This window comes from Thalia democratica, chromosome 3 (genome assembly GCF_965202585.1).
Source record: "Thalia democratica chromosome 3, ktThaDemo2.hap1.1, whole genome shotgun sequence".
Taxonomy (NCBI): domain Eukaryota; kingdom Metazoa; phylum Chordata; class Thaliacea; order Salpida; family Salpidae; genus Thalia; species Thalia democratica.
Window position 1 is genome coordinate 68839121 of NC_139167.1, and position 16625 is coordinate 68855745.

At 28.0% G+C, this 16625-nt stretch overlaps 1 protein-coding gene across 1 annotated transcript; it reads right to left on the reverse strand.

The window, feature by feature from the left end:
- Window positions 1-249: 249 nt before the first annotated feature.
- LOC145832499 (usherin-like) lies at window positions 250-10528 on the reverse strand. Its single transcript, XM_082939817.1, has 17 exons — window positions 10409-10528; window positions 10127-10191; window positions 9482-9650; window positions 8826-8961; window positions 8093-8236; window positions 7632-7812; window positions 7093-7276; window positions 6708-6803; window positions 6249-6428; window positions 5763-5860; window positions 5220-5313; window positions 4320-4515; window positions 3288-3418; window positions 2621-2779; window positions 1509-1698; window positions 995-1200; window positions 250-435 (listed from the first exon to the last, which is right to left on the reverse strand). Exons 1-17 carry the CDS (start codon window positions 10526-10528, stop codon window positions 250-252), a joined length of 2535 nt encoding a protein of 844 aa, XP_082795943.1.
- Between the last annotated feature and the right edge of the window lie 6097 nt (window positions 10529-16625).

Consider the following 16625-nt stretch of genomic DNA (forward strand, 5'->3'; position numbering starts at 1 on the left):
AACTGCTAATTAGTTTAACTTAAAATTATTTTTATTTTACTTACAACCTAACTCTCTATAAAAACCAAGATTGAAAAACATTTATAAGAGAAGTTCAAAAGTATTTCAAAAAACAAAAGTGTATCAGACGTTTTTATTGAAATTAATAATGAAGGAGATAGAAATACATCAATCAATACAGGTGAATATGTACCTGATTGTACAGCTGATCCTGAGCAAAAATAAAAACAATACAGTAGAATTGAATGCTTAGGGTCGCAGTTGCACAGTTCGCTGGGGTTCTTCATCCGAAAATCGAACGTGTTGCCCGGGACAGCCGAACAGGTTGCAGGTCCTCCCTGTCACGTGACGCTTGCACGTGCACTGACCTGCGACGTCACAGAGTGCTGACTGGTTCACCGTACCACGCACGTCACAATCGCATGGTTCGCAACCCTGTTTGATTGTGATAAGTACTACTTATTATGTAGCTTGAACACAACTGAAGTACGAGAAAAACATAATTCTTTAAAGTTAGTTATACTAGTAATAGTTTTGTTAAAAAAAGTTTAAGAAGTTTTAAATGATACCAGCACTATTTTGTTGTTTGAAGATTTGAGTATCGTCGTGCAAAAGATAATTAAATGGATCATATGTTTTTGATAAAGCAATTTTTAGCTAAAAGGCTTTTGACAAACGTTTTAATCCTTATTTTTTATCTATTAAACCTAGTAAATGTTAAGTTTTATTTTAAATTCCAACTAAACAAGCGTTAACTAATTAAAGAATTTAATAATTTATTTTTTTTATAAAAAATCATCTTATATATATTGGTCTTTTTAATATTTAACGAACTAAAACGTCATCAACTTGCACATTGTACAAGTGACTTAATTTCTAATATTTTTTCCTTAAACAAAATCTTCAAACTAACCAATTTATTATCAAGTTGCAGATTGTAAAAGTAACTAAATGTTTAATAATTTTACTTTAACAAAATCTACAATAATCTAACCAATTCATTATCAAGTTGCAGATTGTAGAACGTGTCCTTGCACAAGTTGCAGTCCCTCCCCATTGTGTTCGACTTGCACACGCACTGGCCCGTTTTCTTGTCGCAGTGCGTGCCCGGTACAGTCCCTGCCTCGTTGCACTCACAAGCCCTGCACCCGTCATCTGCGAGACCGTAGAACCCGTTCATACACTCGTCGCATAGCATACCTAGAATGAGTAAAATTATTCAAGTTTGTTTGTTGTTTCTTCGTATGCGTTTTTATCTTTGTAAACCTGGTATAAAATAAAAAACGAAAACTTTGTTCAAGGTACTTTTTAATTTTTAAGGTAAAATAATTTGATCTTCTAGTGATATCTGTCTTTGATATAAAGTTATATGTTTAGAATTAAGAGTCTACCAGCAACACAAATGTGATAATAAGAAAGTAACATAATCAAGCAAACCATTTTTAATTAATTACCAGTTTATTCAAAGCAGCCAAAAAATACTTTTAAATCAAAAACTTCAAACATACCTTCGACATTCTCCTTGCACAAGCACTGCCCATCATCAGGGTTGCAGTACGGATCAATCGACCCTGTGACGTCACAGAGACACTCCTGGCACCCGTCGTCGTTGACGTCATCGAGCAGCTTGAATCCGGGTTTGCACTCGTCACACTTGAGTGATTTCACATTCAATTTGCATAAGCACTGACCAGATTTCTGTGGTCCAAATAAGTTATAAAAGTTTTAGAGAAACTACGTGGGGTTAGCACTATTTGTTTAATTATGAAAGTTCTCTTATATAAAACAATTTAAGATGTTTTTGAAACAACAATTTTGTATTAGATTGTCATTTTTCATAAAACTATTCTCAAATAGTTTTGTTAAATTCATTTCATTAATTGCGCTCATTACACTTTCACGTTTAATTTACACTGACACTGACGACTGTGTTAAAATATTGTATGTAGTTTTGAAAAACTAAATTTAATATCTTAGGCACTATATGTTTTAAAGTATTGAATTGCTTTTACATATCAAACAATAGAAAAATTTGCAGATGTATCTCTTTTTCCACTCGTTTTGACCTGTTTTCTATGTTTAAATGTATTTGATTGAAAATGTTTTAGAAGATATGACATATTATTTGAGATAGAGACTATTTCTTAAAATGTGATTTATCTTATTTACCATAACCTTTTTTTTTTTGTAAACACGTATTATTTTGTCTTACATATTAATGTATAACTAAGAATAATTTGTTTTCAAACTGTATGTATTGGAACAAAGAACTGTGTTGCTAAATTTTTCTTAAAAAAACAATACTGTTTTGTAGATCAAACGTTATGAAGTAGCACGTTTATAAAAATATTACAATTATTCACAGATTACGGAATTACGAGTGAAATTTTGTTTCTTGTTTCGCCTTAATCGGACAATCATTAAAACAATTTTTTTTTAGGGAAGAATAAAAGTTCTTTTTTATTATTACACTTGGATAAAAAAAATCTAGTAACTTTTAAATTTTGTTTTACGCAAGGATTTTGTACAAAACTTACATCATAAGAAAAATTAATTTTAAAACACAACTTATTTATTAAAAATTGATATACATCACTATCTTATCTACTCATCAATGTACCGCATCACAAGTGATAGTTCTGTTTCTAGTTCCCCTCAGATCGCACAAGCATTCCTCACACCCATCATCATTAGTTTTTGTCAAATTGAAATACCCGTCTATGCACTGGTTGCACCTCCTCGATTGTACTTTAGGTTTGCAGTCGCATTGACCGTCGATCTGGTTGAGAATATATAAAAAAGCTTTGATAGATGTGGTTTTTCTCAATTATACAAGTTAGACTACAATTAAATGGCGTTAATTTCTAATTATACTTTAAACTAAGACTAATATAAAGTTTTAGTAATTTATTAGATTACAACTCTTTATTGAAGTAGCTTTTAACTTTTATACTTTTGAAATAATTTACTCTCTAAAACTACTAGACTTTTAAGTACTAGTTGAATTTTTAATACTTTAGTATTTAGCTGTTAATGTTCACTACAAAATTAAAATAGTAAAACAAAATCTTTAAAAAGTTGTGACAGTTGGCAGTGAACTTTTTTTTAAATATGTTTTCAGTTATTCAATGTTTAAATATTGTTTACTGAACGACAGAAAAAAACCATCAAAATATTTGGTCCTATGACCTGGTGCACGACAAAGTCTTTCTGTTATCGAGTTGCACACCACTTGTATACAGTTTAATGTTTTTTCCATGATTTGAAATACATAAATCAGCACCTACCTTTTCACAATCAGTTGTCGCATTTACTGTCCCTGCCTTGGCGCACAAACACTTCTTGCAAACTTTAGGGTCGTCCAGGGCTTTTGTTGATGGGCGGTGGAAACTTGTTTTGCACCTTTCACAAAACCTTCCTGTAAGTATGAGCATGTGTGATAAAAGTGAGCTGCTAATGCTTAGTAAGTTTTTAATCAGAAATACTCTGAAACATTATTTTTAAATGCGAAAAAATACAATTTATTAAATTGATTGCACTTTTCCTTAAAGAGAATTTAAACAGAGTTGTAACAAAAATTTGAATGAAGCATAAAAAAAAGAGCCGCACGTTTTGCACATCAATTAGTTATATAACTTATTGTATCTAACTTAAAAGTATCTAACTTAAATAGCAACACAACTGCTTATACTAGAGTTTCACTAAGTGAGAAATAATGTTTCTTGGATCAATAAGGAGTAAAAATGATATTAGCTTTTAAAGAATGTAAGTTAAGTCCGCAACAAAACTTGTAGAACAATTTCTAAAGTGAGTGATGAATAAAATTAAATTAAAAAAAAAACATAATGCATATTTAGAAAAGCTACAAGGTTTGCACCACACTAAATAGTATTACCTTAAACCGAACAGCTATATTTCAAAAGTTTTAAAGATGATAACTATTTTAGCACAGGGAAAAATAACAATTCAATTATGGTAGTCATCTTTATTAGTGCAACAAAAATACAACTGAACAGCAAAATATCTACACGTCAACTTTATTGGATCAATTTTACATAAAAGAATTCAAAAAAATCTTAATTAGTTTATACTAAAAAAATAAACAAAATTTAAAAGTAGTTAGATTTTATTTTACCAAAAAGAATTAAAACGTGTTTCTTAAATAGCAACACTTTTGCTGAAAAGCGTTCACTATTTTTAGCCAACCCTGTAAAATCGGTCAAATTTAACCTTGTAAGATCTGAAAAGCTGTAGTGTATAAAAAACGCTGTATCATTATTTTTAAATTATTATCAGTGTCAATTAAATTTTATACTGACCAGTTGTCTGATGCTTGCAGCCGTCGCACACGCCCCCTCCCCCAACGAAGTGATCATCAGCGTTTTCGTCCAATGTGACGTCATAATGACACGAATCGGCGTGCTTGTTGCATTCGCACTTCTTGCAGTTGTAAATGTTTTCGTAATCGTTCATGCGAAACGGCTTGTCGTTGTACAAAGGCTGGCACCTTTCACACTATAAAGTTGTTTATGTAATTGAATATTTGTAGATGAAATTATGTTTTTTACAAAACACTAAGTTTGTTAGTTAATAGCGGCTAACAATTCTAACACTAAACATTGTTTTAATTATAATTTTCTATAACTAATTTTAAACAAAGAAATGTACAAAAGTTTATTTTATACGAAAAAAATTTTTGTTAAATAAAATAACTACTTGCACCTTTCACTTTGGAAGTTTAATGTTAGTTGCTTTTTTCGTAATTATTTATAAGATAAAAACTGAGTAAGGAAGTACAACTAATTCATTAAATCTGAGTTTTGTTTTTAAATCAGAATTGTTATAAGAGTAACTCTTATAGATCTACTCTTGTTCTTTGACTTAAATTGTTATATTTAATTTATTTATGATGCATAGTAAATCAGTTTGACAACTAGCCGAGTCATACCCCTGACGTAATAAAGTTTTTACAGCGTCAAAGAAAATAGTACAAATCTCTATGACCTGCTGTGAATCTAAAGGTTTAAGAACTAATGCTTGTATTGATGCTCACATTTGAATATAACAAGCAGTTTTAATTCAGTTTAATACCAAGTTAATAAAACCAGGTATAGTTAAAAGCAGCTTTAGAAAATAAAACGAAATATTTTATATTTCATTTAAACATAAGATGTTTAATAATAATCAAATATGTACAGCACTTATGTACCATTACATACCTGGTAACCTTCGGTAAAACTTTTGGGGTCGCATCCGCACTGGTAAGGATTGACATCAACATCGCAACTCTTGGCGTGCCCGTTACAAAAACATCTACAGAAATAGTAAAAAAAAATAAGTAATTTCTGAAAAAAGTTTTATAAACTTTGTGTTGAGCAGAAAATGAAGCAGAATGGTTTGTATAATATTATATAAGAATTTTTAAATAATATACTTTAAGCTTAGTTTCCGCTGTGACTATAATCATACCGCCACGACTGAGTTTTGATGTTAAAAAGGATTGTTATAAATATTATTATTTTATGTTTTTATATGCTATATTATGTTTTTGGTTATATTTTATTTGGTTTTTATATCTTAACATTTTAAGAAAAATTATATGAACAAAATAACAACGAAACCAATTACAACAGACCTATTTAAAATTAACTTAAACTAATTGGTGTTATGGCAATTCTGTATTTAATGTAATTTAAAAGATCAAACGAAATTAATTAAAAATAGATTTTGTTAACTATTTTCTCATAATATGGCAAAATAACCTTCCCATAATTTTGACTTCCTTCACTGCGTAGTATTTATGACCACGATAGGTATAAAATGGGGTGGTGAAATATTGCTCCCTGAAGAACAATGCAATCTGCAACAAAAAATTCAAAAAATATTGAAAAAGTTTAGCTCTCTGATGAACAATCTGCATAAAAAATCGTAAAATGTAAAAAAATATTGCTCCCTGAAGAACAATTTGCATCAATATATTTTGTGAAGTGTTCTTACTTTAATTTAAAACAAATAAGTTTTTTATCAAAGCAAACTCATTCGTAAAAGCAATTTAATAAGCAAAATGCTTAAGTCATCCTTAATTATACGACAACAAAAGGAATTACTAAAACGCTAAAAACTACCATTCTCAAATAACTTAATTTTTTTAATAAGTTATTTATTTTTTAGTATGTTTTTATGAAAGGCTTCGATGAACACAAAAAAAAATCGAGTCAGGTCAATTTATTTCAAGAGAGGTATTTTACCTTTTTAGCCCTCATAAACAGCATGAGGTCCTTATTTCCGAATACATCATCAGCCCCTGGTCTTTCATTGGGCTCGGAAGGCAACATTGAAAACGTTACAACACTACCCTTTGTCGGTATGTGCTCCTCACTGTGTATTAAGGCGTTTGTTCTGAGCACTACACATTTATCATTACAAGTCTTATTTGTGTAAACAATAGTTTAAATTAAACAGTAGAAGTTTATAGCCAAATCAAGTTAGTTTAAATAAGGAATAAGAAAAAGTTATTGGCTATCAGGGGCAACAACTTATAAGTAGGCAGAATTAAAAAGAGGGTGAAACGTTTTAACAGTTTATTATTTTGTTATTACTAAAATTTTTTCTCACTCTGGAAACTGCTGGAACTGAACTTCTGTTGATGACGTCAGAGTCTGGTTTGCCTCCTTTATAAACCTACTCGCGCAGTCCACCTAAAATACCTGCCATTTCTCCATGCCGTCGGTTGAAAGCGAGTATCGTTCGATGATAACATCCAGTGGGAGAGGGTTGTAAAACTCTACGCTGACGCGGTGGATCTGTTGGTTACGTAACGAGTGTGTTATGACGTAATAAAAAAAATAGTTTGGTCTGTTAGCTTAATTGTTTGTTAGTGATTTTTTTATTTAGAAGCATGCTATGTAAAAATAACTTTCTTCGTGATAAAACTTTGAGGTCATTAGAACTTAAAGCTTTCTAAGCAGCAAAAAAGTTTAAAAAGACAAAAAAATACTTTTTTTAGCAAAAACAAAACAGTAATTTATTTTTACTTTTCAAAAGTTAACTTTTAGACAAAATTTCCCGCAAGTTTTGTTATTTCTAACAAACTTCGTACTCTCCGTTGTGAAGGTCGATGTTTATCAACAGCCCTCTGATCTGGTACACGCTTGTTGAGGATATCCACGCGGTGTCGCTATCTCCGTCGTTTATGAACTCCTTCGGGTGAGCTTTCTCGTTCAAACGGCTCACCCTGTCCTCAGTCGTTTCCGAGACACCGTTCTTCATACAGAATCTGTAAAAGTTTAACTGTTTTGAGGTTTTGATAAAGTATTTTTACACTATTTTTTGTGCTTAAGATAAGGTTTTCTAAAGTCTGAATAAAGAGCCTGAAAATTGTATTTTATAATAAAACTGTTTTGAGGTTTGTTTAAGAAGGGACCATTTGTCTTTAAATAAAATTTACACTAACCATTTGCTGTGTGAAAAAGTAGTACGCAATTACCGAAATCAAGTAAATAACTAACCAATAAAATGTAGTTGCGATTCCATAAAACAGTTAATGTATACATTTAAAATATAACACACATGTTTTTTTGAAAATCTTTTAAAATGCATGCTTTAATTAATTATTTTTAAAAAAATTGTACCTTTCTTCATTCGGATGAACCCTGGGCGCGTCGGGCGGGCACAAGCAGTGAGAAAGCGTTCTTAATTCCGGGAAAGTACCGGTAGCGATCTCGTGAATCTCCCGGTTCGTCAGCGCCTCTTTGTACCACCTGACTTGCTGAATCATCCCCAAGAACTGAACTGGGTTCTCTTTGCGCGACACTAAAGTATGTGTTTGTTTAATATTAAAACTAACCAGTTTAAAACCCTTCATCATTATTGACTTTTAAAAATAATAGTAGCTACAAGCTTTTGTTATGTATGTATAGTATTTTTTAATGCTAGCAATCCTAAAGAAAACTATCATTTAACCAATAATTAACTATTTAAATTTTACATGCATACTCTAAACACTATAGTTATAAACTACTCTACAAGAAAAAAGCAGCTAAATACAGAAGAAAATATTTTATTTTTTGTACTATTTTTGTAAGAGTTCTACCATGCCCAGGAACCGGATTGATCCCAGGAGGAGATGCAACTTTCGCATTTTCTATTCCTTCAGGAAGCTCGATCTGGTTTTCAACGAGGAAATTTGTGAGGTTTAAATTAAGCTCGTCTATTTGATCTTCTTTTAATTGTTCCTCTGCAATGTTTTTCAATTCTTCTTCTTTTGTAAAAAAATTATAACCTTCAACTACTTTTCTACAAAACTACGTATTTTTTTTTAATCAATGCTGACAATACATTACATAAATAATAATATTACTACATAAATTACAACTACTTTATCCTTTTTTTATATTTACACTAAAATTATTGTTATCAAACTAAAGATTTTTTTAATTTGCATCGTAAAAGTCTAAAAATCTAAAAACTTTTAGAAAGATATTGTTTTATAAACATTAATAATTAAAATTAAACTTTACACTTATAAAAACTAGGATATTATATGTTTAGGTTTTAAGATAACAAATTGAGAGATCTCAACTGCTGAAGGAGAAGTAATATATTTATTCTTTCAAAAATTTATTTTGCAAACTAAGTTTCGGTCAAAGACCTCGTCAGTGCTTAAATAAATCTTATAAATAGAATTATATTTGAATAAGATTTGTTTAAGCACTGACGAGGTCTTTGACCGAAACTTAGTTTGCAAAATAAATTTTTGAAAGAATAAATATAAAACTAGGATATGTTAAAAACTTGAGCCTCTATAAGCTCTTCTACAAACTAACTGATGAATCTGGCACCAATCTGTGCTCTTGTGGTTTCCTTGAGGTCCATCATAGGTCCTGGGAGGTTGATTGTTGCAGCTGGATTGCCGTCTTTACCTACTCCGTCCACAAACACTGATAACTTCGTGTCACAAACCTGAGTTAAAAATATTATTACAAAAATAGCTTTTTACTACGTTTTTTTACTAATTTTCACGACACATATTTCGATTATATAAAAAGTTTTTTAGCTGATAATTAGACTAAATTTTGGTCTCTTTGATCAAAACATGCATTTAAGTTTAGCACAGCTTTTAATTAACGTTTATCTTCATACAGATTTAGCTCCAACACCCATTATAACCAATTAAACTTTTATTATATTGCCGTTACTGTTAACAAGTCTGAAGACCTAGTCTAAATAATGAAGATATGAAATTGTTAAAAAAAGGACTTGAAGACTATAAATTTAAATTAATTCAATTAGAAACAGTTTTTATTGAATTTACTCTTTTAAGTTTATATATCATACTAAAGTTAACTCAAACAATAATAAAAATCAAGTAAAGCTAGCTAAATGTCTAAAACAATGGTAAACGGTGTATAAACAACCTGCACAGCTATTGAAAATGTAGCTTTAAAGTTTAAACTCTTTTTTTCTACTAATTGTTAACAACCTGCACAGCCAAATGCTGCCAAACACCGGATTGCAGGGGAATCCCGGTAACCTTCCGCACCGGCCGCCCGTTGAACCCCAGATACTCGATGACGAAAGTTCGCTGACCGACCATGATGGTCAGCACGAACACCGGCTTGCGACCCGGGAACACTTTTTGGAGGATCGTGCTGCGAAATATTGAAATAAAAATTACAAGTTTTAATTACATGTAAGCTAATTAAGTATATTTTTAGCAAAAAAATAAAAGTTAAAACTAAATTTAGTTTTGTTAAAAAAATTTACGAATAAAGTATATTTTGATCAACAAGGCTTATCATGACTTTTTGAGGGAATTTTGAGTTTAAAAAGTTGTAACTTTTTTTTGATAGATCGATTGACAGTACAGTCTAGTAAAAGTTATGATAAATTTCTTTAAAACAGTATTTCTAAACATTATTTATTTCCTAATTTTGTACGTTAATATTATAAGATTGACGGTCAAAGAGTGACGAAGCATTTACAACCGAATTTGTACATAAGTAATAATAATAACTTTTATTAATACGATGTCAACCTTATAACTTAAGAAAATATCATTTTTTATTAACGCCGTAAAATCTAAAGCCGAATACAGTTAAAAAACCAGCCATCAACTTTCTCTCACCCGAAATTATTTTTTTCCTGCTTGATCCAAAGCGTCATGGTGAATGACTTCTTAAGTGCCTTTACCTGCATAGTTTTAATATAACAAAAATATAATCAAATAAAATAGTATGAAACGGTTTCAATAATTTATATTTCGCAAAATAGACTGGTATCATGAAACAAAGTCAAATAAAAAAATAAATAAAAACAAGCTTTAAATGTAACTAAAATCATCGAATATACATGCCAGTATAACAATATAGTAAAAATTAAATCCAATGTATTTCAACGCTCTACATACCTGTGGATTGTTGGAAGTTTGGGACACGCAGGTCAAGCTCCTCCTTCCCACTATCTGCCTGAACTTGAAAGCGGGTTCCGTTTTGATCTTTAAGTCGACGTAGGTCGGTTCCACGCACATGCCAGTGGCAGCCGACAACAGTTTCACAAATCAGTGTGAAAATGAATTTGGTAACAAACTTGAGATCACTTTGAGACTAATGCTTACTTACACGAGCCTTTAAAACAAGTTAGCGGTTAACAGATTTTAATTAATTAATATTTTAATATGGTTAAAATCAAATTTAATTCAACAAGTTTGTTAGTTTGATTAAAAGATATCGTTTATTACTAAAACACTACAATTTCAAAAAACAGAAAAAAAAAAACACCAGTGGAAACTAGAGATTAAATAGGGAAAATTTTTAGTTGATATGGTGCAATAAATACGCTATTTAAAATGACGACTTAAGTAGTAAATATAAAACGAAAGCATAAATAATGTAAAGGTGTTTAAAAAAACTTTTAAGTATAAATTATTGTAATCTACTTTTTTTATTCACATTAAGTTTGAAAAAGTATAATGAAGTTTAAAAATATACGCACAAAAAAAATTTTATATAAAAGTCAAACTATAGTTAAATTTTTAAGATTTTCTCATGCGGGACAATTCATGATGGAATATATATATGAATAAAAAAAATATATATAAAAACACAAACTCGGGTTGAGAAGATTCAGATTTCTGCCTCCAAGGACAGTTTTGATCGCAAATTCTCTGATCGCACACTGTCCAGTCATTGTAATCGTCTTTTTTTTCTGGTGGGTGACAATACTCCATTCTCCTGAAGACACCGCAAGTGTCTGTAAATTGTCTTAAAATAAGTTAATATTTTTTTTAATCAGTGGAATTTAGTTAGCAGGGAACCGTAAATGGGTAAGTAAGAGTATAAATAAAAAAAAACATTTAAAAATATATGTGAAAAAGGGGTAATTATGAAAGTAAGCTCGGAAAAGCCTAATAAAAGTAGACTGGGTGAAAATTTACTTAGCTTATTTGAATGTAAGGTGCTAAAACAATTCAGACAATTTTTATGTAAAACATTATAAAAAATCTTTTTAACTTATTGAAGCTGTCCTAGCTATCTTGCTAGGTAGTCAGCTGGATAATAGTTTAGTAGAAAAATAACAACTATAAGTCATTAAACAGACTGCGTGGATACTTACATGGTTTTCTTTAAATTTATGGATTTAAGTGGATTAGCTGAGAGTTAAATAAATTTTTTTGAAAAGACTTTGTAAAATAATTCACTAGAAATATTTTGTTAGGTGATTCAATTAAAAAGATTTACAAAAAACAACTGTTTAATAGTAAAATTTTATGAACTAATAAAAATTGAGAATATATTTTGCCAAAGTTTTATTACATACTCTTTACATACTTTTATTACTCGTATAAAACTTATCAAGCAACTTGAAATACTATTAATTTATTGTTCAAAAGCAAAAGAATTACAATGTTTCACCGCAAAGTAAATTTTTAAGTTTTAAGTTTATTCAAATAAAAACTATAATATTGACAGTTTTTTGATGTTTGTTAGATACTACTAATAAAAGAAAAAACAAAAAATAAAGCAATAAAACAATTATAAAACTTAATAACAAACCGTACTTATTTATTTCGACCGGTTTGTTTCTACCTACGTCGATTATTGGCGGTCTGCACAGTTTACCGTGGACCAATGTACTCATACACAAAAACAAAAGTGCTAGTTTGTACCGCATTTTCGTTCGAAATTTTAATTTTATCTAAAAAACTTAAACTTTTTGGTTAATAAAAAAAAATAATATTTTCAACATTTTAAGCTTTTTGAAAATGCTTTCAGTAAGCTAACTGAATGTTTAAGATGAATAAGTAAAAAAACAAGGTTTCATAATAAAAGTATTTTTATTACAACAATAAGTAAATATACATACGCTAACCTAATTAAATTTCTAAAAAAAGCAAGCTTACTTGTATAAGAAAAGATAAAACAAAAATTATTTAATATGCAGTTTTTAAAACTAATAATAAAACAGACTACAGCTTTAGAAAAGTGATTTTTGTCTTGCAGACGTAAAAAATATTATTAAGACAACGACTTTTTTTTCTCTTAGAAAAGTAAAAGAGTTTTATTAAAACTTAAATTATTTACGAACATTACAAGTTTTAAGCTGAATTATTTATAAGTATGATGAAAATAAAGACTTATACTTCAGTTCAAGTTAAATTGCGTTATAAATTATTCATTAAGAAGGCGAAACTTTATTAAGTTTACAGCTGATCTTTGCATATTTTTGTTAAGTCTATTATGAAGTGTAACTTATTTTAAAAAACAACTAAAGTTTTTGAATTAAAATGATAAAAGTAAAGAAAGCAACTTCTTACAAAGTTAAATGTTAGCTAGCGGCAATTTCTGTAAAACAGTTATCGTCGGTAAAAAAATTATAACATTAAAACAAAGTTTATGAATTCAAACAAATACACAAAAAAGCAATACAATAAAAACAAAATGTTTACATAATTTGTTTAAATTTTAAATTTAATTAAAACAAACTTCAAAATATTCAAAGTTGCTTAAAACTAAATTTAAGGAAAAATATATAAACTAACATTTGTGTCGACGTTTAATTTAAAATAAAGCTTTTTAATCTAATATACGAAAAAAAAGGTTTAAAAAATTATATTAAAACAAAAGTTCACATCGTGATTAAACTTTAAAATAATTGCAATAAAAAAACTATTTTTTAGCGGAAAAACAATGCTCGAAACTTCGATACAAAAAGTGGCACTCTGAACTAAATCAAGTGATCAGCTTACAATTAAACACCATAAAATTATGGCTATTTGAAAATTATGATTAATAAAATTAATAACAATAAGTTTGTCAATTGTTTTTTAATAAGAATTTTCGCATGGGTTTTTTGTTTTGTACTTAATTAAAAAGTATTTTTTCACTTGTATAAAACATAAGCCCCATTAGTAATGAACCATTAATTAAGTAAAAGATTTTTTCTGGACAAACTTGACTTAAAATCAAAGCTTACTTATTTTTAAATAAACAGACAAAAACAAAATTATTAAGCAATAGCACTGCAATAACTTTATTAAACAGTAAAAAATCAGCGATTTGTTGCTTTTATAAAAAAATAAAATTTCAGATTATACATAAAAATTGTTATATTTTAAATTTTTTTATACTTATCAAACTATACAGGCTTAAAAATTTATTCTAACATGATTATACTGTTAATATTATATTTTCACAACTATATCTAAAATTACAGCTAATTATAATAAATACAGAAAATTAAACTCAAAAATATCTAAATAAATTTAGTAAAAAGGTTAAACTTTACTTATTTTTAGGCTTAATTGTAAGTCAATTGAAAATAAAAAAAAGTTATTTGTTACGTAAATCTATTAACTATATGATCGTTAGATATATTACAAAATTAAAGAGATTTGTAACAGCATTAAATAAAGCATATGACAACGAAAACATTGTTCTTTATTCAAGTTTGTTTTATTGTTAAGAGATCAAGGTTTTTTTTAGTCTAAACCAAATATTGAATTTTTTAAATTTAAGTCAATCATATGGAGAAAATCTACAATAACAAATTGTTTTGGAATCATATACCTTCCGTTCTAATATCAATTAACAGTTTTAGCTGTTAATACACTGTAAGAGTTTTTTAAATAAATTTTTAATTTACATTGCTTTTTTTTTGCAATTGCTAAAGCACAAGTGAAAATTTTCTGTTCATTTTGGTTTGTGGAAAAGTGACGTAGTAAATCTAATAAATCTGTGAAAAAAAGTTTGATTTTTCTAACTATTTTTTAATGAAAGATCAAATAGTTTACTTCGTTACAAGTTAAACAAATAGTGTTGTGTAAATATTGTGAATTATAACTTTTATATAATATTACGTTTTCACTAGGAACACTAATCAAAAAATATGACATTTTGTATTTAAAATAGCAAGCTTTATATTTGAGGTGCAAATGTCTTTAGACGCTTAAGATAATATAAAGTTATACATAAAGCTGTAAGCTATAATGCACGTTTTATCTTAAGTTAAGTTTCGAAAAATTGAAGTAATTCTTTTTATTGAAATATTTTTTGACTGTGAAGATAAAACTCATGTTATACTTAAATTTTAACTATTAAAGTATAAATACAAATATAAACAACAAATTATAACAAACTTATAAAAATAGCAAATGTGAAGAAAATATTCTAAAATTAATCTGTTTGATCATTTTCAAATAACTACTTGTGTTTTTGTACGACACTTTTTCAAAAATATTAATATTTTATAAAGTTCAGTTAGAGTAAAAAAATCCAAAGTATACAAACTAAACTATCAACACATATTATTATATAAATACTTTTATACTGAATAAGATAAGTAAATGATTAAAACAAAGTGAGTCTACCGTGAATATAATGAAGATTTAAAATCTTAAAAAATGTCGGGTTAATTTAATTTTTTTTTATCTGCAATTAAATAATAGACAAATAGGCATTTCCGAATCAGTAAACTTACTGGCGTCACGTTTAGTACTTAGCAAATGGTCAGTAATTTTCTATATATATATATATATATATATATATATATATATATATATATATATAAGATTTTACGTTAACTTTAGCATTTTTTCATTCAATTTGAAAAGTCGTTAATTTTAACGACTACACTTTACTCATACAAAATTGCAATGTAATGAAAATTGTTTAATATCCTTTTATTTAATCACTTATGACATGCCATAAAACTTCACTATTTAAGTGAAACGTATTAGAATCAATTATTTTCCAAATATTATTAGAACTTTCTTACCAGTTTAAAAGTTCTATACAACTAAATTATTCAATTTAAACTATTCAGTATCAATTAGTTATTATCGAGGTCCATTAGATTCAAGAGTAGTAATTTTTTAGAATGAGCTAAATATTGTTGTATAAAGTTAAACAATCTTATATAGAAGTAAATACTACAGGTTTAAGAGTTTTAACTTGTTGATTGTATTTACATGGATCTAAAAATTACTTAAAAATTATTAAATTTTTAATGATACGAACTGCTATAACTTATACAAAATGCTTAAGATTTTACTGGGATACCATCTATTGGTCGTAAATATTACGACTTTATTATTGAAATATTAGGCTCGAGTATTTTTTAGTAAGTAAGTTATTATTTTTACAACACTAACTAGTATCAATTCAGTCCAGAGTTATAATAGTAATAGAGTTATGAATACTATCAAAATGCTCCGGTCCACTGAGGACTATTATTTCTGGATCCGACCCGTCAACTATTTACGTTGCCCACCCCTACTTTAAAACATGTCGTTATACACTAAAACGACTTTTTTAAACATTTGCAAACTATTGTTTTCAGCTGTAGTAAAAAATGCTATGTGTTATAGTTAAACAATTGAAATAATGGTTAATAAAACTTAAACAGTATATTATAAAAAAAAATTATAATTATGAATATAATAACTAATTATGAACATGAAGCTACTAAAAAATGTATGTTAATATTATCATATAAGTTAAAATGAAACACTATAACATACAATGAAACTTTTACTTGCAGGTATTTTTCTAAAAAACTGATTTTGTTTGTGTTTTTTTTTTCTGAAGATTTAATTATTCTACTTGAGTTTTGAAATAAACTTTTTCAGATTGTAACTTAAATACTGTTTCTTTCAAATCAATCAACAAAATGATTGCTTTGGTTGACTAATCTAAAACTAATATACCATCTACAACTTATTTATTATGTAAAACAATGTTTTTGTTAATATTTTAAGTTTAAATTTTAACTATCTGTATAAATTTTCTATAAAAATTAGCTATAAATTTACTAAACTTCATCTGTAATAAGGGACTGTGCATTTTGATGATATTTATTACAAATCTGTATTAGTAGGCTTTTTGTAGTAAATTTAAACAAGAAAACAATGTAATAGAAATATAAACATCAAAGTCTTAATAACATTTAACAGAAACAACTATCATTCCTATAATTTATGCTAGCATCGTAAATATCTTCAAAGCAATAACAAACTTAGTTTATAAGTCACGTAGATATTTTTTTAAGTTTAAGGTAGCTGATACTATAAATTCAAACAAGAAAAATAATCAAACTAAATCTAAAAACATTCTGAAATGCTATTTTTC

What these genes read in the sequence shown, in the direction of transcription:
- LOC145832499 (XM_082939817.1), bottom strand. Translation starts at nt 10,528, where the DNA reads ATGTGCGTGGAACCGACCTACGTCGACTTAAAGATCAAAACGGAACCC. An exon ending in TTCACAACGGAGAGTACGAA is followed by an intron (nt 6,804 to 7,092) that starts GTTTGTTAGAAA and finishes CGTAACCAACAG; the next exon opens with ATCCACCGCGTCAGCGTAGA. An exon ending in TGTTTATGAGGGCTAAAAAG is followed by an intron (nt 5,861 to 6,248) that starts GTAAAATACCTC and finishes TTTTTGTTGCAG; the next exon opens with ATTGCATTGTTCTTCAGGGA.